This window comes from Monodelphis domestica, chromosome 4 (assembly GCF_027887165.1).
Source record: "Monodelphis domestica isolate mMonDom1 chromosome 4, mMonDom1.pri, whole genome shotgun sequence".
Lineage (NCBI taxonomy): Eukaryota > Metazoa > Chordata > Mammalia > Didelphimorphia > Didelphidae > Monodelphis > Monodelphis domestica.
In genome coordinates, this window is record NC_077230.1 from 418,826,701 (window position 1) to 418,844,945 (window position 18,245).

The following is an 18,245-nucleotide window of genomic DNA, read 5'->3' on the forward strand; positions in this document are numbered from 1 at the left end:
GCTTCCTCGGACTATGGGATTCTTTTTCATCTTTTCCCGTGGCTTTTCCAGAGGACTTCCTCCTGACACAGGCGGAGGCCTTGCCCTCGGGCTCACCAGATCATCACCACTGCTCACACTCACTGCATAGCTTCCACAGAGCCCCTGGACACCATCTTATCTCTTACACTGCAGGGAGGAAGATCTGCTGCAGAGCCTTTCCACTGCCCGAGGCCTACCTGCTGGTTTGCTTTTCCTCAAATTGTGGCCTACCATGCATGATCTCTTGGCACACACTTGCAAAGGAGGGATAAAAGAGCAACACAACAGGTCACAAAAATTCTCAGCTCTCCCATGACCATTCCAGCAATGATCAATATAGATATTGGATCAATTCATGATCAAGAAAACCAGAGAGAAACAAGAGAAAGCTCCTTCCCCTAGAGTGGGCTTGCACAAATGACAGCCAGATGTGGTGAGCTGGAAGGGTTCTGTCCTGCCACAGAAGCCAGGGTGAGCTCATGGGAAGAAGACAGAACCATAGCAGGGGCCTCACTGAGGATGCCCTGGAAGGATAGAGACCTACAATAGCCCCACTCATGGTAAACACATGTCTCAGACTCCAGTGACATCACCTTATCTCTAGGGCACACAGAAGCTGGTGGGCAGAGGGCCTTCAAGGCTATTTTCCTCTACTCAAATAATCCTTTAGTTCTATAAACACCAACTCCAGGCTTGACTCCTTGAACCTTTCTATATTATATTTGCAGCCTGGGGCCAGTCTGGTCATCATCATGAGAGCTGGCCATCAGCAGATGGACTCCTTAATTCTGGAGACCCATGAAACATGGAAAACCCAAGATATGGCATAAACCTGTGTAGCCTCTTCCACCCTTACTGTGATGGGAAAAAGCAGACGATGTACTGAGAAGATTACCAGGAGACACAGAAGCCGATGGCAGGAGCTCAGGAAGTTGAGGTCAGGACCAATCCCATTCCAGCTTTGACTAATGAGAGCCACAAGTCTGACTGGACACTCTTAACTGTACAAACTTTGTCCCAAGAGCATTAAGCTGATGTGCTGAGAGGCATCACTGCCCAGAATGGACAAGGTTGCATCATCAGAGCACTGAGGACTGAGTGACCTCCTCTAAGGGTCCATCCTACCACCTCTAAGTCTTTGACACAATCTTGAGGGAACCAAGCCACATTCACAGTGACCCGACACCAGAAGACATTAGTGGAATGATGCATGGGAATAGTGGGTGCCACCATGTCTGCCAAGGTAATCAGAAACACCTTTTGTAGCAGATGGTAGGCATCCTGTCTTATATTGTTTCTGACCTGGCAAGGTTCTCCAGACCAAGTCAATACCCTTTGATCCTTGGAGACCTCACTGCAAAGGTAGACACAGAAGAGGCTGGTGAACAGTAAGTGAGAGTCGCACTGAGATGCCAATACCCAGCACTTAGGGTCCAAATCCTGATCCCTTTTATTAGGCTTTCACTGTGCCAGGAATTGGACTCTCGTCCACATGGGCATTCACTCCATCAGAAGAGGCTGACTATCACCCATCTGCCTCTCTTATTTTGGGGAGCATCCCTACCCAATGTGGCCTCATTTTATGGATGAGAGCAGAAAGAAGTTGAATAACTGATGGAAGTGAGAAAAAAAAGTGTCAATATTCTCCTGTTTCTTTGAGGTTCAGGCAAGGCTACCCCTCCTCCAGGAAGTTTTCCCCATCTGATCTCACAAAAAATATCCTCAGTTTCCTTAAAGTTGTCAAAATCTCTGACAGTGAAGAGGTCCCAAAGGTCAAAGCCATTTTCAAAGGAAGAAATTCATGAAAAACCATTCCTGCTCACTATTCGTTAAGAGACATCTGAGGCACCTCCTCAGCCCACCCCCTGATATTGGCAAAGCTAAGAAGAGGCCGCCTCCTGCATGGTGGCTAGAGCTGGGACTGGGGTGGCCATTCTGTGAATATGGTGGAGAATGTGGTGATGCCCAGGAGAACACCTGAAGATGTGCACTCTTCTCCTCCCTTTGCCGCAGAGGGAGGGAATGTGACCAGGGACAGCTTGGTTTTCAGAACCTTTTTTAGTTTCTCTTTTTTGTCTTTGTTACAAAGAGAGAAAAGGACATATCCAGAGATCGCAGTTAGAGAGTGAGATGGAGTGAAGATCCACCAGGTGTGGAGATTGAGGCCCTTGACTTGAGGCAGTGGGAGTTGAGGGTGCTGGAGGAGGTGTCTGTGTAGGGTGAAGTCCCTGAACAGGAAGTCCAGAAATGGAGCAGAGAGTGAGACAAATTCTTTTGTGGAAAAAAGACCTAGAGGCCGGTAAAAAATGTGGCCCATATCCAGAGCGGGCAACAGCTAGAATGAATCTCAGATGAGAGGTTTTTGAGTGACAACGGCCAAGAGATGGTCTGGAAACATCCCTGAGAGGCAAGCAGTGGGCTCAGGTCTGGGGGGGGGGGGGGAGAGAGGAATGGGGGGACAGGGGACACAACACAAAAGAAGCAGAAATCATGGCAGACTGAAGAGTGAAAAAAGGAATCACTCACAATAAAAGTCTCCTTTGTCTAAGAGGAGGTCTTGGGCAGCATTCATGTGGACAAGATTCTCTAGAGCTGCTAAAGGTGCAAATAACATTGCATTAAGATTACACCAAACCCCAGAAGGCGAAAGAACCTCTTCAGAGACCCCCAGAATCCTAGAGACTAGCGAATGCAGAAAAAAGCAATTAGGTGTTTTCAGTGGCCCATGTTACTACCACCTCTGTCCTCCCTGAGGGCAGCTAGGTGGCTCAGCAGATAGAGCCAAACCTGGAGAGGGGAGGCCCTGGGTTCAAATCTAGCAGATACTTCCTCCCTGTGCAAGTCACTTAACCTCAGTTGCCTTGGCTTTACCACTCTTCTGCTTTGGAACTGATCCTTAGTATCAATTCGAAGACAGAAGATAAGGGCTTTTAAAAAAATAAAGCAAATGGATGGAAACAGTGATCATCCAATATGGAATTCTTTGGCCTCATCCATTGGTGCCCAGTTTGGTGCCTGAAGGAGCAGAAGGGAGGAGGAGGCCTGGCCAAGATCCCTTAGCAGAGGGGGCCATGCCTTCAGTGATCCCAAGCTGCTCCCTGAACATCAAGGTCCTTCTGCTAATGCTCTTGGATGGTGCAATATGAATAGAACCATCTCCAAAGAATCGGAACTACAGGGAACCCTTGGGGTAGTGAAGAAACAAGAAGCAGGGCATGAGCAGAGCATACCCTGAAGAAGAAATATCCAAGAAGTCATTGGGAAACATCAGAGCAGAAAAGGTCAAGTGGTGTGTTTTGAGACCACTGAGGCCGGACATGGGGGAGAAGACCAGGACAGTCTACGACCACCACCAGGGGAAGACTCACAGCCATCACAGCATGGAGCCTGTAAGTACAACGGGGAGACCAAAAAGGTCCATAAACTCTCTAGATCACCTTCCTAATGGAAATGGGAACAAGGGGCAGGGCTGGTTTAGAGAACAAACTCTTGTGTGAAAAGGGGGAGGACATTGGGAGGATTGTGAGTGATATCATCCCAGAAAACAGCAAAAGATAGTGAAGGAAAGGTATCTGCAGAACTCTGTGCAGAATGGACAACATTCCAACTCAATCTTCTGTGCCAAGAGGAGGAAATAGAGATGGCACCGAACATGGTAGAGGTGGGAAGTCAGCTGGGCCGAACCCAGGACACACCAAAGAGATCTGTGCTGAAGGCAACAACTCTGACAGCTTGGAGAGACTGATTCTCAAGATCTCAGAGAGGGTAGGCAATAAATACTGGGAAAATTGTGGATGGTCTTACATAAAGTTAGCAATCCAAAGGTCTGCTTTAGCATCTCAAGAAAATCTTTGAGGATAATCTTTAGGAGGATTTGTATTACATTTGGCACTGGTCCCCTCTTCTATGCTGTGGTTCTCTGTATAAAACTGAGGGGTCCAGGAAGTAATTAAACCTCTGACCATGGCCTTCATTTCTCTGCCATGCACTACTTTTTGGCTCAGATTGTCAGCCGACTGACTAGTTCTGGCCCTACTGTTCTTCCACTCAAGTCTTCTCCAGATAAGGAGAGCACTTCTGTCTTTTACAGACAGTTCCTACAGGCCCCCAGCAGTGGAGAGGAGGGGGAGACCACATCTTCCTCACCTTGGGGATTAGAAGATGCTACCTCCAAGAGCAGGTGCTATAAGAGGATCCCAGGAATCGAGAGCCTTCCTTTCATGCAGGATCCATGAGAACAACATTTCCAACAGGCATCCCACTTCAGCAGATAGGTGGAGTACCACAGACAGAAAACAAGGCTACCTCAAGGCCAGATTGCTTCTGGGTTCCCCGAGGGATGAGGGGCAGGGAAAAGGAGTATTAAGACGTGACCATGACATTACAAATGGCATTGACACAAAAAGAGATGGTATCCTTTGACACTCTATCAAGAGGCCTGCCTAATGTAGCCTGTCCCTCTAGATATCAGTTCCCCACAGGGATCTGGTGCTGAATGCTGTCCCAGGGAGAGCTGGTTCCGGCAGAGCAGGCCCCTTTCCTGGGGCTCTTTCAGGCTGCCCTGAAATGGAAAGGCCTGACTTACTTACTGTGAGAAATGGGTGCCTGGTATTCTGCAGGACTCGACTCTCAGTGACTGTGTGGGCAACCTCATCCTAGAGAATGACAGACAGAGAGCAGTGAGTTCTGGCTGGGGAGCCCTGGAAATTCTACAGTAACTTGGTTGTAGGGTCTGAACCCCTGGGACTCCACCGGTGCTAGCCAGACAGGAAAAGGCCAGCTCGCCTGCCCACATTACGGAGAAGCTCTAAAGCCCGACACGTAGCCCCTTCTTCATCAGTTACATGTTAAGCGGCTAGCCTAGAACAAAGCACCATCTGATCTGGCCAGACACTCACCGCCTTCTGGTCTAACCACCTCCTTTAAGAGATGAGAAAGCTGCCTGAGGCCTGGGAAGGGAGCAACTTGTCCAAATGGCACTGATTCTATTAGTACCTGGGGCTGTGGCCCCAGGCCCAGCCAACTGTCAACACCCCCAGCCCTTGGCTAACACAGACCAGATGGTGCCCCAGGAACATGCAAGTGCCAAGCTCCAGGCTTTCAATAACGTGTCACCTCATTTGTCAAATGGGGCCCTTCTTTGAGCTACTCGATTCCCAAGATGGCTGTGAAGGAAGTGTGTGGTTTGGGGAGCCAAATCCCACTCCTCTCTGGCCCAGGAGCTTTAACCTGCTCCATCTTTTCCCCCCGGAACCGGCGAGCCCCTCCTTAGGCCACCTGGTGGTCTTCTGCTCCCCAGGGCAGATTCAGCCCTGGGAGGACCAGGGGACCTCTGGTTCAGAGGAGCTTCCTCCTGCTCTGAGTGAGCTTTCCAGCTTGCTAGGCCGGGCCGTCCTTGCTCTTGTGACCACAAGGGGGCACCGATGTCCCCTACCTGATGCCCCAGGGTGGGTGTAGGGGGAGGGGCCTCAGGGGCACCGGGTGGCACTGCCTATGGATGCCCACCCACCTTGGCGATGATGACCTCCTTCCTCAGGATCTTCATGGCGTAGTAGCGCCCTGTGGCCTTCTCCCGCACCAGGATGACTTTGCCGAAGGTGCCTTTGCCCAGAAGCTTGAGATAGTCGAAGTCATTCATGGTCTGAAGGCAACGGAGGAGGGGCACCGAGTCAGGGAGGGTGAGCCAAGAGGACGGCCCTGGGCAGCCCCACGAAGCCCGACTGGCGCAGCACTCACCGCCTTCGTCCGGGTTTTGCTGACGGCCACTTCCATGTCCTCAGCCACCGAGGAGTCGCTGGGGGAGCCACACTTGTAGTCCATCAAGTCTTCCCCGGGCTCCTGATTCTTCAGGCTATTGGCCACCATCTGGATGGCCCTCATCCACTCCTCCCTAGGGGACACAGACACAAGCCACAGAGGGGCTGTCAGCCGGGAAAGTGAGGCCCAAAGCTGCCACCCAGCCGCGGTCCCTCCGACATTCTCCAAGGGCTGGGCTGGGCCTTTCCAGCCTTTCCGTCCCTGCTGGTGATGCCACCCCCACCCATCTCCCATCTCCATGCCTTTGCAATGGCTGTGCCCCATGCCTACAAGGCTCTCCTTCTTCCCCTGCACCAGGCATGAGGTCTTTCCCAGTTCCCCAAATGTCTGGCATTCTCTCCCTCCTGGAATGACTGTGTATTACTTTGTAAAGTGCCTCTTTCAGACAGTGCTCAGATCTAACCCCAGAGAGGAATGGACTGAGGCAGAGGATGGAGGACAGGCCGCCTCTCTCGCTGGAGGCATCCTCGACATAGCATAAGATCACAGCCCCAGAGGGGCTGACAGTCACATGACTCATTCAGCCTGCTTCCTAGGTATGCCTCCACCTCCTCCTCAGCCAGGCTCGGTTCCGGCTCTCCTGGCGTTGGCCCACTTTCCTACGCTGCGGCTCTCCGTATGAAGCCGACTGGCCCAGGAGGCCATTAAACCTCTGACCACAGCCTTCATTCTCTGCCACACACTGCTTTTTGGCTCAGATTTCCAGCAGACTGACCATATCTGACCCTCCTGTTCTTCCACTAAAGTCCTCAAAGGTATGCCCAAGACCCCTGAGAAGGGCAACTCTGACTGGCTACTTATGAGCCAAAGATGTAGGATCCAAGGACCGGCCTGCCTAACTCTGGGCAGCCTCATCACCCCAGGCCTGGTCAGACAGTGACTGTTTGGGCCACAATGTTTCACGAAGGTCATCTCAAGACCCAGCAGGGCCCCAGCTCTACACCCACCCCAATGAGATCACAGATCATCTTAAGGACTTCCATGGCAGCCAGGAGCTGAGAGCATACACCTGTCCCCACCAATTCTGACCTGGGGAAAAATACCCCAAATATTGAAGACCAATAACTGTTCAGGCCTATAAATGAGCTTATGGGGTTCGAAGGGGTTAGCCCCTGCTTCTAGGCAAAATAATTCTTAAACCTTGCTTTAAATTCTTCCAGAAAACGCCACCGTGGATGGGGGTAGCTGGGTGGCTCAGTGGATTTAGAGCCAGGCCTAGAGATGGGAGGTCCTGGGTTCAAATGTGGCCTCAGACACTTCCTAGCTGGGTGACCCTGGGCAAGTCACTTAACCCCCATTGCCTAGCCCTTACCACTCTTCTGCTTTGGAGCCAATACACAGTATTGATTCCAAGGTGGAAAGTGAGGGTTTAAAAAAGAAAAGAAAAAGCCACCCCAGACCCCTCTGGGAGTGCATGCAAGTGGCATATAATCTGGGGCTAGACCCCAAGAGCCTCAAGCTCCAGGGGCATCTATGGTTCTGTTGTTCCAGCAGAGTTCTTCCCTTAAGGTAATGTCTACCTCCTCTGCTCCAACCAATCCCTACTGTATTCCAAAAGCCAATGCCCCTCATCGAGTCTCTGCCTTCACAAGATGTTTTTCCCAAGATCGGATGCCTAAATCTGGGTCAAACACAGAACAGCTTCCTGAAAAAGGTCTGCTGGAAAGAATCATTACGTTTGGGGATTAAAGGATCCTGTTTATTCTTTAGCCAGCTATATGGGGACGAGGGACAAGTAGGATCTGCTAACCCAGCTGCCCCTGTGAATTCTAGACCAAAAAGTCATCTTGGGCAGCCTTGTGGCTGTGAACTGGGGAGAGAATCTATTCAAAATTGGAGTCAATCCCAGGTCCAAGCCAAGTTTATTCTGGCTTAGGGTAAACGTCTCAACATGCCTCCCCTCTCTCTGTAACTAGCCTGGCCTCAGGATGCCTTGGCCGTGAAGCCCAGGGCCAAGGCTGCACATCTGCCAGCCGCTTCACAGAGAAACTTCCTCAAATACTGACGATTAAGCGAACGTTATTTTGACTAATGAGATGGGTATGACAATTCAGCCCTCTCCTCCGGCGCCATTCAGAATCCCAGGGGATACAGAACCTTTCTCTGACTACCACTCCCTGCACCCTCATCCCCACCCATGGCCATCTCTACCCTTCCACGGCCCCTTCCCACTCTTCCCTTTGCTTCTACTGCACCCTCTGGAATCCCTATTCTATTCAGGACAAACTGTCTTTTGTATCCAATCTGTGGCCCTGAAAATTAATGGTTACATGTTCTGCATTTTCTTGAGATGTACAAAAGGGTCAGTCATCCCCACCAACTGCCAACCTCTGACCACTCACCGGACACATAAGCTAACCCAACTCAAGCAGCAAGGCACCTTGAAGGAGGCAGGAGGCAGCATGTGCTGGGCAAGTCAAACCAGACAAACCGTGGCCACCACCTCCCTTTGGGCCTGAGCACAAGAGCCTGGGGAACGGCAGTGCCTTCTAAGGCAATGGGCTCGCTTCCAGCCCAGCCTCCATAGCCGTCTTTCGGGGGAAGGCCCACCTCTTCATCCCTGTCAGTGACAACAGCTAGCCAATTGTTACCCATGGGCAAAAGGCACAAGAGCCCTAGGGGTAGCAGCAGCCCAGACCAGCAGGCCTTCTTCCGGATCAGCCCCCATCGCCATCATCTGAGAAGAGGCAACTCCTATGGGCTCCACTCCCCACCAACTGCCAACCAATTGCCCCTCGAGGCAGGCTGGTTGGCCTAGTGAAGCAGCCGGAAGGAAGCGGTGTGAGCCAGGCCTGTCAAACCACCATCCTCACCTTGACCATCATCTCTCATCAGGCCCCAATGCAGGAGGCAGGCCCAGGACTCTAAGCCCAAGTGCCCTGGGGATAGCCAGGCCTCTAACCCACTGTCCTCAGCCATCCCCCAGGTAACTGCCCCAGGGGCTGCAGCCACAGTTCCTGAAGACCCAGAAAACAAAGGTCTCACCACCAAAGTCCTTGTCCTTGTGTGGATCAGCATCAGCAACTGATAGGATTATCTTAGTGCAGTTGGCATTAGAGAAGAGGCCATAACATCTATTTTGCTGCTATCCACTAAGGATCACGGGCCCTCACATGACTTAGCTGAAACACTGCATGTGAATGTGAGCTTCTTGAGGGCCAGCAGCCCTAACTTTCCGAATGAAAGCCCTGGCACTTAGCAGAGAGCTTTACCCACGGTGAGAGCTTAGGAGAATGACTTCTTATTCATTCCTTCATTCACTTTGGGTGTCTCCTCCCAGCTCCCCAACAGAAGGGAAGTTCCTTGGGGACAGGGTCTGTTTCATTCTGCCTTTGATTCCCCAGTGCCTGTCACATAGAAGGCATGAAATAAATGTTTGATAAATTAAAATGGACTGAATGGGGGCAACCAGGTAGCACAGTGGATAAGGCTGAGTCGGCCTGGAGTGAGAAGGTTCAAATCTGGCCTCAGACACTTCCTAGCTGAATGACCCTGAATAAGTCATTTAACTCCAATTACCTAGCCCTTGCCACTCTTTTGTCTTAGAACCGCTGGTAAGGGTTTAAAAGATAAAATGTAATGAACAGATGGGCATGGTGGGGCCTGAAGAGCAGTCACAAGGCTACAATGGGGCAAGGAGCAGATTGCAGACACCCTGACCAGCAGGCCAAATGAATTTTGCAATCATTTTGGGGATAGTGACACAGAGCTCAGATGCCTCAGCAATCCCCGGATTTGTGCCCTCCAGGGCAGCACTCACCAACAATTTTGGGGGCCTGATGCCAACATCCCCTGAAGGGGGAAGGTGATCTCTCCCCATTCACATTCTTCCTCCCTTCTCCTCCCACCACCTTTGCCCTCCACTCCACCGGTCAAGGGCAAAGGCCTTCCCTGTGCCTTTCTGTCACTCCCGCCCAATCCTCACAGTCAGGAAATCTATGCAATGTGTTGCCTCACTCCCTCTTGCTTCTATCCCAATCTCCATCTCTTACAGGGATGAAAATGGTGCCAGAACATCCCTTCAGACACCCCACAACTTCAGGCCTTTTTCTGGCCTCAAAGGTCAAAAAGGCCCAATTTCTTTGGCTTCTGCCAGCTTTGTGAATCAGCCCCTTGGCACCCAGAGAAGGGCAGAGGCTTACTGACAGCTTGTCAGTGAAGAAACTTTCACTAACACCTAGTTCTACTGACCTCTCATCCTGTGATCTCTCTCTACCACAACTAGCCAAATACACTCTGGATAAAGGAAATGGCTCTCACTCCACTTGAGGCTATGACAAATTTAGAATTTTCCAAGAGAAAAAAGGAAGTTTAGGCATCCCCTCATGTACTTGGACACCTGGACATTCCTGGTCTTGAGGGCATTCCAGTCTCAAATGAGAAAGCCCATGAGGGGAGAGGCCTTCGTAGCCTATGGGAAGATCAGTAGTCCTAGAGTTGAAGATCTCTGCCCAGGGCTCTTATGAAATGGGAGGACATACATATAGTCCCATCCAGAATCAGGACCATGGACAAGATGACCTCTTTCATTCTTTTCTACCCTAAAACCTAGCCCAAAAGAGGAGTCATGTTCATGGTGCCTCCCACATGATCTCATCACCAGTTTGCCAGGAGGCCAAGCCAGAAGTAATGACCAAGGTTTTGAAGGGCATGAAAAACTGGGATAAACCCCAACCAGAACTCCATGAATTCCCATGCAAGTCTCTGCAGAGGGACATGTGTCCTAGGAAAGGGAAAGCATAGTTCAAAAGAACTGAGCTGGAGGCATGGTGCCAACTGGATCAAGGTTGGACAGCTTACAGGGTTTGAAATCTCCCAGGACAAGCTCAGTGGATTCATCCAAAGCCCTCCTTGGCAGGACCAAGAGAACAGAGCAGACAAAGGGATGTGGTGACCATCCAATGGGGGCAAAGAGAAGCCAGATCTTGGCCTGGAGAATTGCTGCAATGGTTCTAACCACAGGAGCAGCATGGGGCACTGAAGAGAGGACCAGCCTTGGAAGCAGGAACATCTGGATTCAAATCCTGCCTCGGACATTTCACCTCATGGAAGGGTCCTCAGTTTCCTCTTCTCTGAAATGAGGAGGTTTTGTTCGGTGGCCCTAGGATCCAGGGGTTCACATAGACCAGTGTTGTTCAGTGCCAGGCCCTACACTGGGTGCTGGCAATACAAAGACAATAATCAAATGGCCCTTGTCCTCAAGGAGCTGCCACTCTGCTAGACTCAGGAAATCAATGTGTACACTGAGAGGAAAGCACTGAGCAAAGAGAAAGGAACTCCAAGCTAGAGGAGTGGGGTGGAAGGTGTGGACAGGGCCTGGGTCTCATCTCCAAAGTAGTGCTCAAGCTGAACCTAGTTCTAAGAGGCCAAGAGAAGGAGGGAGAACTTTGTGGGCTTGAAAGCCAGCCAGTCAAGGTAAAGACAGGGAGGGCAAGAGGTAACAATAAGAATGGTAACCAGAGGCAGCTTGGTTGCTCAGTGGATTGAGAGCAACCAGGCTCTATAAGGTTCACCATCACTGGCCTAGTCCTTACTGCTCTTCTGCCTTAGAATCGATACTTAATATTGACTCTGAGATGAAAGGTGAGGGTATAAAAAAAAGGATGGTAATAAGAATCTTGAGCATTTCCATCACACTTTACAGACTAAATAACCTCCTTGGAGATGAAAATATCAGGCTGAGAAAAACCTAACAGATCAGTGGAACTGAAAAAAGTGTTTGGGGGAGGCATGAGCTGAGGGTGGCCACACGGCTCAGAAGGAGTGACCTCAGCAAGTGGGTAGAGACTAGAGGTGGAGATGGGGCTCTCAAGGAATGGCTTGGTCCATTTTACCAAAGTGTCAGGTCCCAAAAGGGACATCAGTGAATGGCCTGGTCCATCTAACCTAAGGTTTCAGTCTGAAAGGGGAATGTATCAGGGAAGGATTAGAGAAGGGAAGCCTTGGGCATACTTCAGAGCATCCCAAGGGCACCGGGCACAAGCAGGGCTATAATATCCCAAATTTCCCTTACACAATGTTTGTATCAAGCCAAGGACCTGACAAAACCCATTTGAGCCTCTGTCTTTAACCTCTGCCCTGTCCTGGGGGAATAAGCTCCCAAAGTATCCTTCCATGACTGTTTTTTCTTTATCCTAAAAAACTTCCTTCAAATTTTGAGATCTTAAGATTTTAGAGCTTGGAAAGGACTGAAGGGATCATTCAGTCTGTCTGTGCTCCTTCAGTTTGAGCTGAGGAAGCTAAGGCCGAGAGAGGTAAATCACTTGCCCAGGGTCACACAGCTACAAAGGAAGAGGACTCCCAAGCCCCAATCCACTGATCTTCCCACAGACCACACTAAGGGGAATGTTCCCAAATGAAATAATAAAGTCCTCACTCCAAAATTAGCAACCTCCTTCAGAATGCTCAATGTCACTCACATTCCAAACCCAGAAGAGATTGAATCCTTTCATGCTGGAAGGGCCTCAGAGGTTAACTGTCACTTGCCCAAGACCAAACCCAAACCCAGAGGAAAGTTACAGAGGAGTTAGGACAGAAGCTCAGGCCCTTGGACTCTAAACCCAGCCTTCCTCCATCTGTCCTCTTTGGGAATGCCAGCTCTCCCATTTTCTGCCTTAAAAAGGGCGCCAAAGTCTCCCTCTGGCTTCCACAGTGACAAATCTGGAGTCCCCTTTGGAGAAAGCAGAGGGAAGCAGTGGAGCAAAGAATGCCAGGTATGGAGTCAGAAGACCCAGGTTCAAATGCAGCCATTGACACTTTTTGACAGTTCATCCCTGAACAATATACTTTCCCTTCCTCTGAGGCTCGGTGTTCTTATCTGTAAAATGGGGGGAATAGCTATCCCCTCTACCTCCCACTGAAGGAAATGGAGAAAGGCCAGTTGGTGATACTCTGAGCCCTCCCCTGCATTCCAAAGGCTGAAGGGCAAAAGGCTCAGAGCCCCTGATTTCTCTATATTTTCTCTTGGCTCCTGTCTTCCCATCCACTCTGCCATCTCTCTGGCTCCAGTTTTCTGAAAGTGGACATGGGGGCAGGGGGAGACATTCCACTTTAAAAAGTCCTTATCTTCTAGCTACTGTCACGTTGCAAGGAGTGCACAGATGATATGAGTACCAGGAACCGTTCTAAGGGGGCTGAGCAGGTGAGAAATAGCCAGGAGCCAAGGCTAGGACCAAGAGAAATGTTGTAAATATTCTCTAAACTGGCTACCCCAAATGTCTGTGGGGCCCAGGGATTCCTCTCCAGGGGACATAGACCCACCTTTCATCTGGAGAATCCACGTGAAACGTCCTTTCAATAACCGTCGTCCATTGCAAGCATCGGATGACGAAGGTATTCGGCCGAGGTCGCTCTGTTTTCATTAGCTGGCATTCTAGAGGGAAGAGAAAGGGAGGATGGACAATCTCAAAACAGGCCAGGTGCCCCTGACCTTGCCCTCTGTGGAGAGGCTTCCTTCCAAGTTCAGGTGCCACTCCCTCCATGTAGCCTTCCCGGATTTCCACCAGGATTAATAGTCCCTTCCTCTTGAAATGACCACATACTCATTTTCTGCATCTTTTTTTTGAGACTAGGTCTCCTATTTCCTCCAGACTGGAGTTACAGTGGTCATTCATGGGTCTCATCTCACTGCTGCTCAAAGTGGAAAAGTGGACGGGGCTCTGTTCCCAACCCAGGCCTGTCTAGTCCTCCCTCACTGGCCTGGGGGGCCTCGACACGTGGGGGCTTTATCTCATTAGTGCAGGCACCTTTGTGCCTTTAGCCTTGTGCACATAGCCCAGAAGCTGAGGCTCCCTCGCTGGCAGGGAGCACAAGAATGTCCACCATGCCCAGCCCCACCATGTGCTTCAGCTCCCCAGAAGAACAGAAGGCTTTGGCTTTGGATCCCCAGGGCCTTGCAGAAAGCAGGTAGGCAGCTAGTTCTATGTGCTGGGACAAAGGGATGGGAAGGAGTCAAATCCTTCCAGATCCAGTCAGCAGCCCCAAAGGACAGAGGCAGATATAGAGGGTTCTAGAGAGAGCCTTTGACTGGAAGCCCAGAGACCTGAGTTTCAATCTACCATTAACCTCCTGGGGAACCCTGGGTCAGTCCCACTCCCTCTCGAGGTCTAAATTTCTCCCTCTGTCAGATGGTGAATTTGGATTAACTGAGCAATAAAACCATGATGATCACATTTACCAAATGGATTTAGCACTGGAAGAGCCTTAGAGAGCTTCATTTTACAAATGAAGAAACCAAGGACAAATGAGGTTAAGGGCATTGCCCAGTATCACACTCAGTAATTGAGTTGGGATTTGAATCCGGCTCCTATCATTCCACCATGACCTCACAAAGAACCCATCAGCCTTGATCTAGCCCCAACTCAACCCCCTCCTCTGCGCCTCTCCCGGTCAGTCCTTGAGGCCTGGTCTTGGTGTCTCAGACCCTGGGCTCAAGGCCACACGGCTGTGCACCCCTACACTACCCAACCTCCAGCATCACTGTGGGGAGCACACAGCACAGACCAGAATGGGTCAAATCAACCTGCTATAGATACCAGCACAGACAGCGATGCTCTCTCATGAGGGAAGACGGGCTCATTCCCACTTGGGGCATCAAGGGCTGGGCCACCCCCTCTGAAAGGCTGGCCAAGCTCCCTGGGGCTACCGGGCCTCAGGAAGATTCAAGGCAGTCTTCTAATCAGATTCCCCTTAAACCTTTATTCAAGAGGTCAGGAGGACCCAGGGGGATGTGTGATCCTGGGCAAGTCACTTCAATCCAGCCGCCTAGCCCTCGCCATCCTTCTGTCTTAAAACCGATACTAGCACAGTAGTGAGAGTTTAAAAAACAAAAACCTCTAGTCAACAAACCTGCTACAGAGAAGTTATTTAAAGGGGGCAAACTCTGGTCAGGGACCTCTGGTCTCTCTTTGTACCCAATGAATGAACCGTCGCTTTTTAACAGGAAGTACCGAGGTCTCCAGGTCTTGATGTATTCACCTGGAGAGAAGGGAAGAGAGGTCAGAGCAAAGCAGGCTGGGCGGGCACCCTCTGGGGGCTGAGCTGGCCTCCCCAGAAGCGAGTGAGCAAGTGAGCGAGCGAGCGAGCGAGTGTGGCAGGCCCAGGCCTCCTGGTGGATCCCAGCTCCCTTGCCAGCTCAGTTCCATTCCCCGCCCTGGATGCTTGGGGAGTGACTCACCAGAGCCAACAACAACAGAGCTGGGAGGGAGGCGGGAGGCGAGGGGCGGAGCAGAGGAGGTGATGGGAAGGGGAGGGAGGGAGGGAGGGAAGGGGTGTGCCTGCTCTGAGCAGAGGAGCCCTCTGGAGGGGAGGGAGGAGGCCGACACAGGGCCAGACCCTGGGCAGGACCCAAGTGTGGCAGAGGTCACGCAGGGACTGATGGGCTGCTGCCTAGCTGCAATACCCCCGAGGCAGCAACCCCAGCAACTACTCTAGCTCGTTGGTGGCCTCTAGCCCTAATTGGGGGCTGCTGCCCGGTCCCTCTCCTTCAGCTGCTGGGGAGAACACTGCTCCGGGTCCATGCACAGCTATGGTTCCCATGGGGCTAAACTGGAGACAAGTTCTGGGCCTGGGCACAGTCCCTTTCACCCCAAAGCAGTCTGCTATGAAGCAATGAGGCTAGCCTGGGCTTGGGAGGATGGGGGGGGAGGGCAGGGGCCTCGGTTTTCTCCACTAAGAAAAACCAAGAGGTCCAACGGGAGCTGAAATCCTGGAGGGAAGGAAGCAAAGCAGGTCTGGTCTGGGGGGAGAAGTTGGCCCAGGCCAGGCCCTCTACCCAAATGGCACGCCATCAGAGGCTCCCTCCCGCCCCCTGTGCCGGTGCCCAGAGAAGGTGGCCCCTGGAGAGAGGGGAAAGCCTGGAGGGCTTGGTTCTCGATGGGCAGAGAAGGAATGCACCTGCGGGGCCCAGGGACCAGGCAGGGGATGCTCAAGAAGAGACATCCGGAAGGGGAGCCCAAGGGCCGGGGTCTTCTTGGCCTCTCTAAGGCCCCCCTCATCACCTTGCACGTTCCCTGGGAAAGATGGGCCTGCTAGCCTGGGCTACACCCAAACAGCAGCTACTTGGGGAATGCAGTTTAATGAATGAACAGCCTTAGCGAATGGAGCCGAGCAGGAGATGAGAAGAGGACCAGGGCTGCTGTGGCAGGGCCCAGCTGGCCAGCTCATTCCCCAAGGGTTCCCCCCCAGGAGAGGCCATCTGGCAGATGTGGGGGAGACGCTGCTCCTGTTATGGTGACCCCCTTTAAAAAGGGTGGCCCTGGCCCCAAGGTGCTGACTTTCGAGGCTCCCTTCTAGGACCGCCTAGTGCAGCGCCGTGGCTCTGTCCAGCAGCTTTGCAAACACACAGGCCCAAAGGAAGCGAATGCCAGTCATGGCTTCAGCACTGGGCTAACATCATCACCCAGAATAACACCTGCCCCAACCCCCCATCAACGACGACGACGACGACGACGACGACGACGACGACGACGACGGTTTCTCTGGTGCCTTAACGTTGGCACAGGACCTTTTCCACTTCGTCCTGGGAGCGATCGAGGCCCAACATCCTCCCCATCTTACAGATAAGGACGCTGGGCTTCAGAAAGGTGACCTCCCAGTCACACAGATGGCAGCTCCCAGTCCTGCATTCTGACAACCAGTGGGTGCTGGGAGGATCAAAGGAGCCGATGCCATGAAGAACTCGCAAACCTCCCAGCGCCCCTGGCATGGTTAGATCCAGCTATTCAAACATGCAGGGGGATTAGGAAGTCTGAGAGCCAGAAGGAGCCTAGAGATCCTTGTCTTCCTGGAGGCAAACAGAAGTTCAGAGAGACTCCGTGACTTGTCTAGGGTCACCCAGGCAGGTGTGGCCGCAGGTTCAGTGTCCAGGGTGAGGTCTTGTCGAGGCCAGTAAGCCCAGCTATTACCCACACTGTCACCCCCAGCCCCACAGCTCAGGCCCCCCTTACCTCTCTTGTGAAGCCAGCCTTCTTTGACGACTGACACCTCGTTCATGGTGGCGTCCAGCCCTGCCACTGGCTCGCCAGGGACCGATTAGGTGAGAGCGAGCCTCCAGGAGCAGCAGATGGGGCAGAGTCTGTAAGGGAGAGACGGGACAGCTTTCCACCAAAGGCCCATCTGTTCCCATTAAATCCTCCCTCGACCCGCTGGTTCTCTCTCTCACCACCTCCCCCACACCTCCCCCCCATGTACACTCTGCACAAACCCCCCTCCCACACCCAGCACAAAGCTAACCAGGGTTCGGCCCAACACTGGCATCTTTCTCCCAGGCTCTTGGGATAGAGGGAAGCCAGGGCTCCCTGGAGGTCCCCGGGCAAGGGTCATCCCTGGAACAGAACTGGACCCAACCAAAGATGGCCACCCGGTCCCTGAAGCCAGGCTGAGTCCCTTCCCTGGAGGCCCCCCTCCTCAGTCCCGAGGGTGCCTGGGGGAGTGGCAGAGGGGTCCCAGAGCCCACACACCTGTGCCACCCTGAGAGGGGAGCACATGTTTTCTGGGCAAGAGCTCTGCAGGGACAGGAAGAAAACTAATTTGTAGGGGGGCTCCCACACAGGGAAGGGAGGCAAAGTCTTTACTCTTGGGAAGACCCTAGCCTCAATGGGCGCCAGGGGAATCCCTGGTCTGACGACAGGGGTCATCCGCAGCCTCGGTGCCTCCCTTCTCCAATGTAAAAGGATTTCAAGGTGGCTGCTGCCCGCAGGGACAAGACTCCCACGTCATTCACATGCCAACAGGCTGAGGTAAGTGGGTGAATCAGCCAGCCTCAGGCAGCCCCAACACAGGCAGGACCTGTGTAAGGAGGGCCTCTGAGAGCCTGGTGTGTGCTATCCCCTCAGCTGCTACCACCAAGGCCTCATCCCCCCTCCCCCAGCAGAGCGGCTTTGGCCATGTGGTCCCTGCCCCCCTCCTGTGCCTAGGCTGGGGGGTTTCAGCAGCCCATCCCCCACCCTGCAGGTCAGAAGATGCTGGCCTTTAGCAGTTCTTCTGTATGTAGCTAGCAGGCCTCCGGAGGGGCTTCAGGGATGGGAGGGAGCGATAAAGCCCGGGCCAGCTGCTTTCCCCACACCTGCCCAGAGCTGTTCTGGGAGAGGCTGCACCCTGGACCCCCTGGGAAGCAAGGACCCAGGGACCCCTGCCAGGGGCTCAAGATAGAAGCCAAGGTCTCTCCCCTCCAGGCACAGCCTCCCACCCACCCAGCCTTCCTCCTCAAACAGCAGCTGACAAACACGGGCCTGCTGACGCCAATGGCTTCTCCTCTAATTCCTGGAGAAGGGGAGAGCCTGAGAATGCCAACCACCTCCTACCTTCCATCTCCCATGGCCCTAAGCTTAGACTGGGCCCACCAAGGTGCTGGGGGCAACTACTGTCTTAATGTCTCCTTCCCTTGGCCTCTCCCCACCCTGTAATCG

General features: G+C 52.5%; 1 protein-coding gene and 1 non-coding gene across 3 annotated transcripts in view; both read right to left on the reverse strand.

Moving 5' to 3' along the window:
• Nucleotides 1–18,245, reverse strand: part of AKT2 (AKT serine/threonine kinase 2) — a 43,492-nt gene that overhangs the window by 7,859 nt on the left and 17,388 nt on the right. For both annotated transcript variants that reach the window (XR_008911612.1, XM_056796200.1), the window contains exons 2-7: nt 16,785–16,912; nt 14,686–14,814; nt 13,099–13,210; nt 5,758–5,911; nt 5,531–5,662; nt 4,611–4,676 (exon numbers count right to left, since the gene is read on the reverse strand). Coding sequence is in view for 1 of the 2 variants with exons in the window: in XM_056796200.1 (XP_056652178.1) it covers nt 4,611–4,676; nt 5,531–5,662; nt 5,758–5,911; nt 13,099–13,210; nt 14,686–14,814; nt 16,785–16,830 (639 nt within the window). In the remaining variant the exon portion in view is untranslated. The remainder of the gene's footprint in view (nt 1–4,610; nt 4,677–5,530; nt 5,663–5,757; nt 5,912–13,098; nt 13,211–14,685; nt 14,815–16,784; nt 16,913–18,245) is intronic.
• MIR7301 (microRNA mir-7301) lies at nt 16,523–16,583 on the reverse strand. Its single transcript, NR_127728.1, has one exon. It is a non-coding gene; the product is annotated as a microRNA mir-7301 (primary transcript).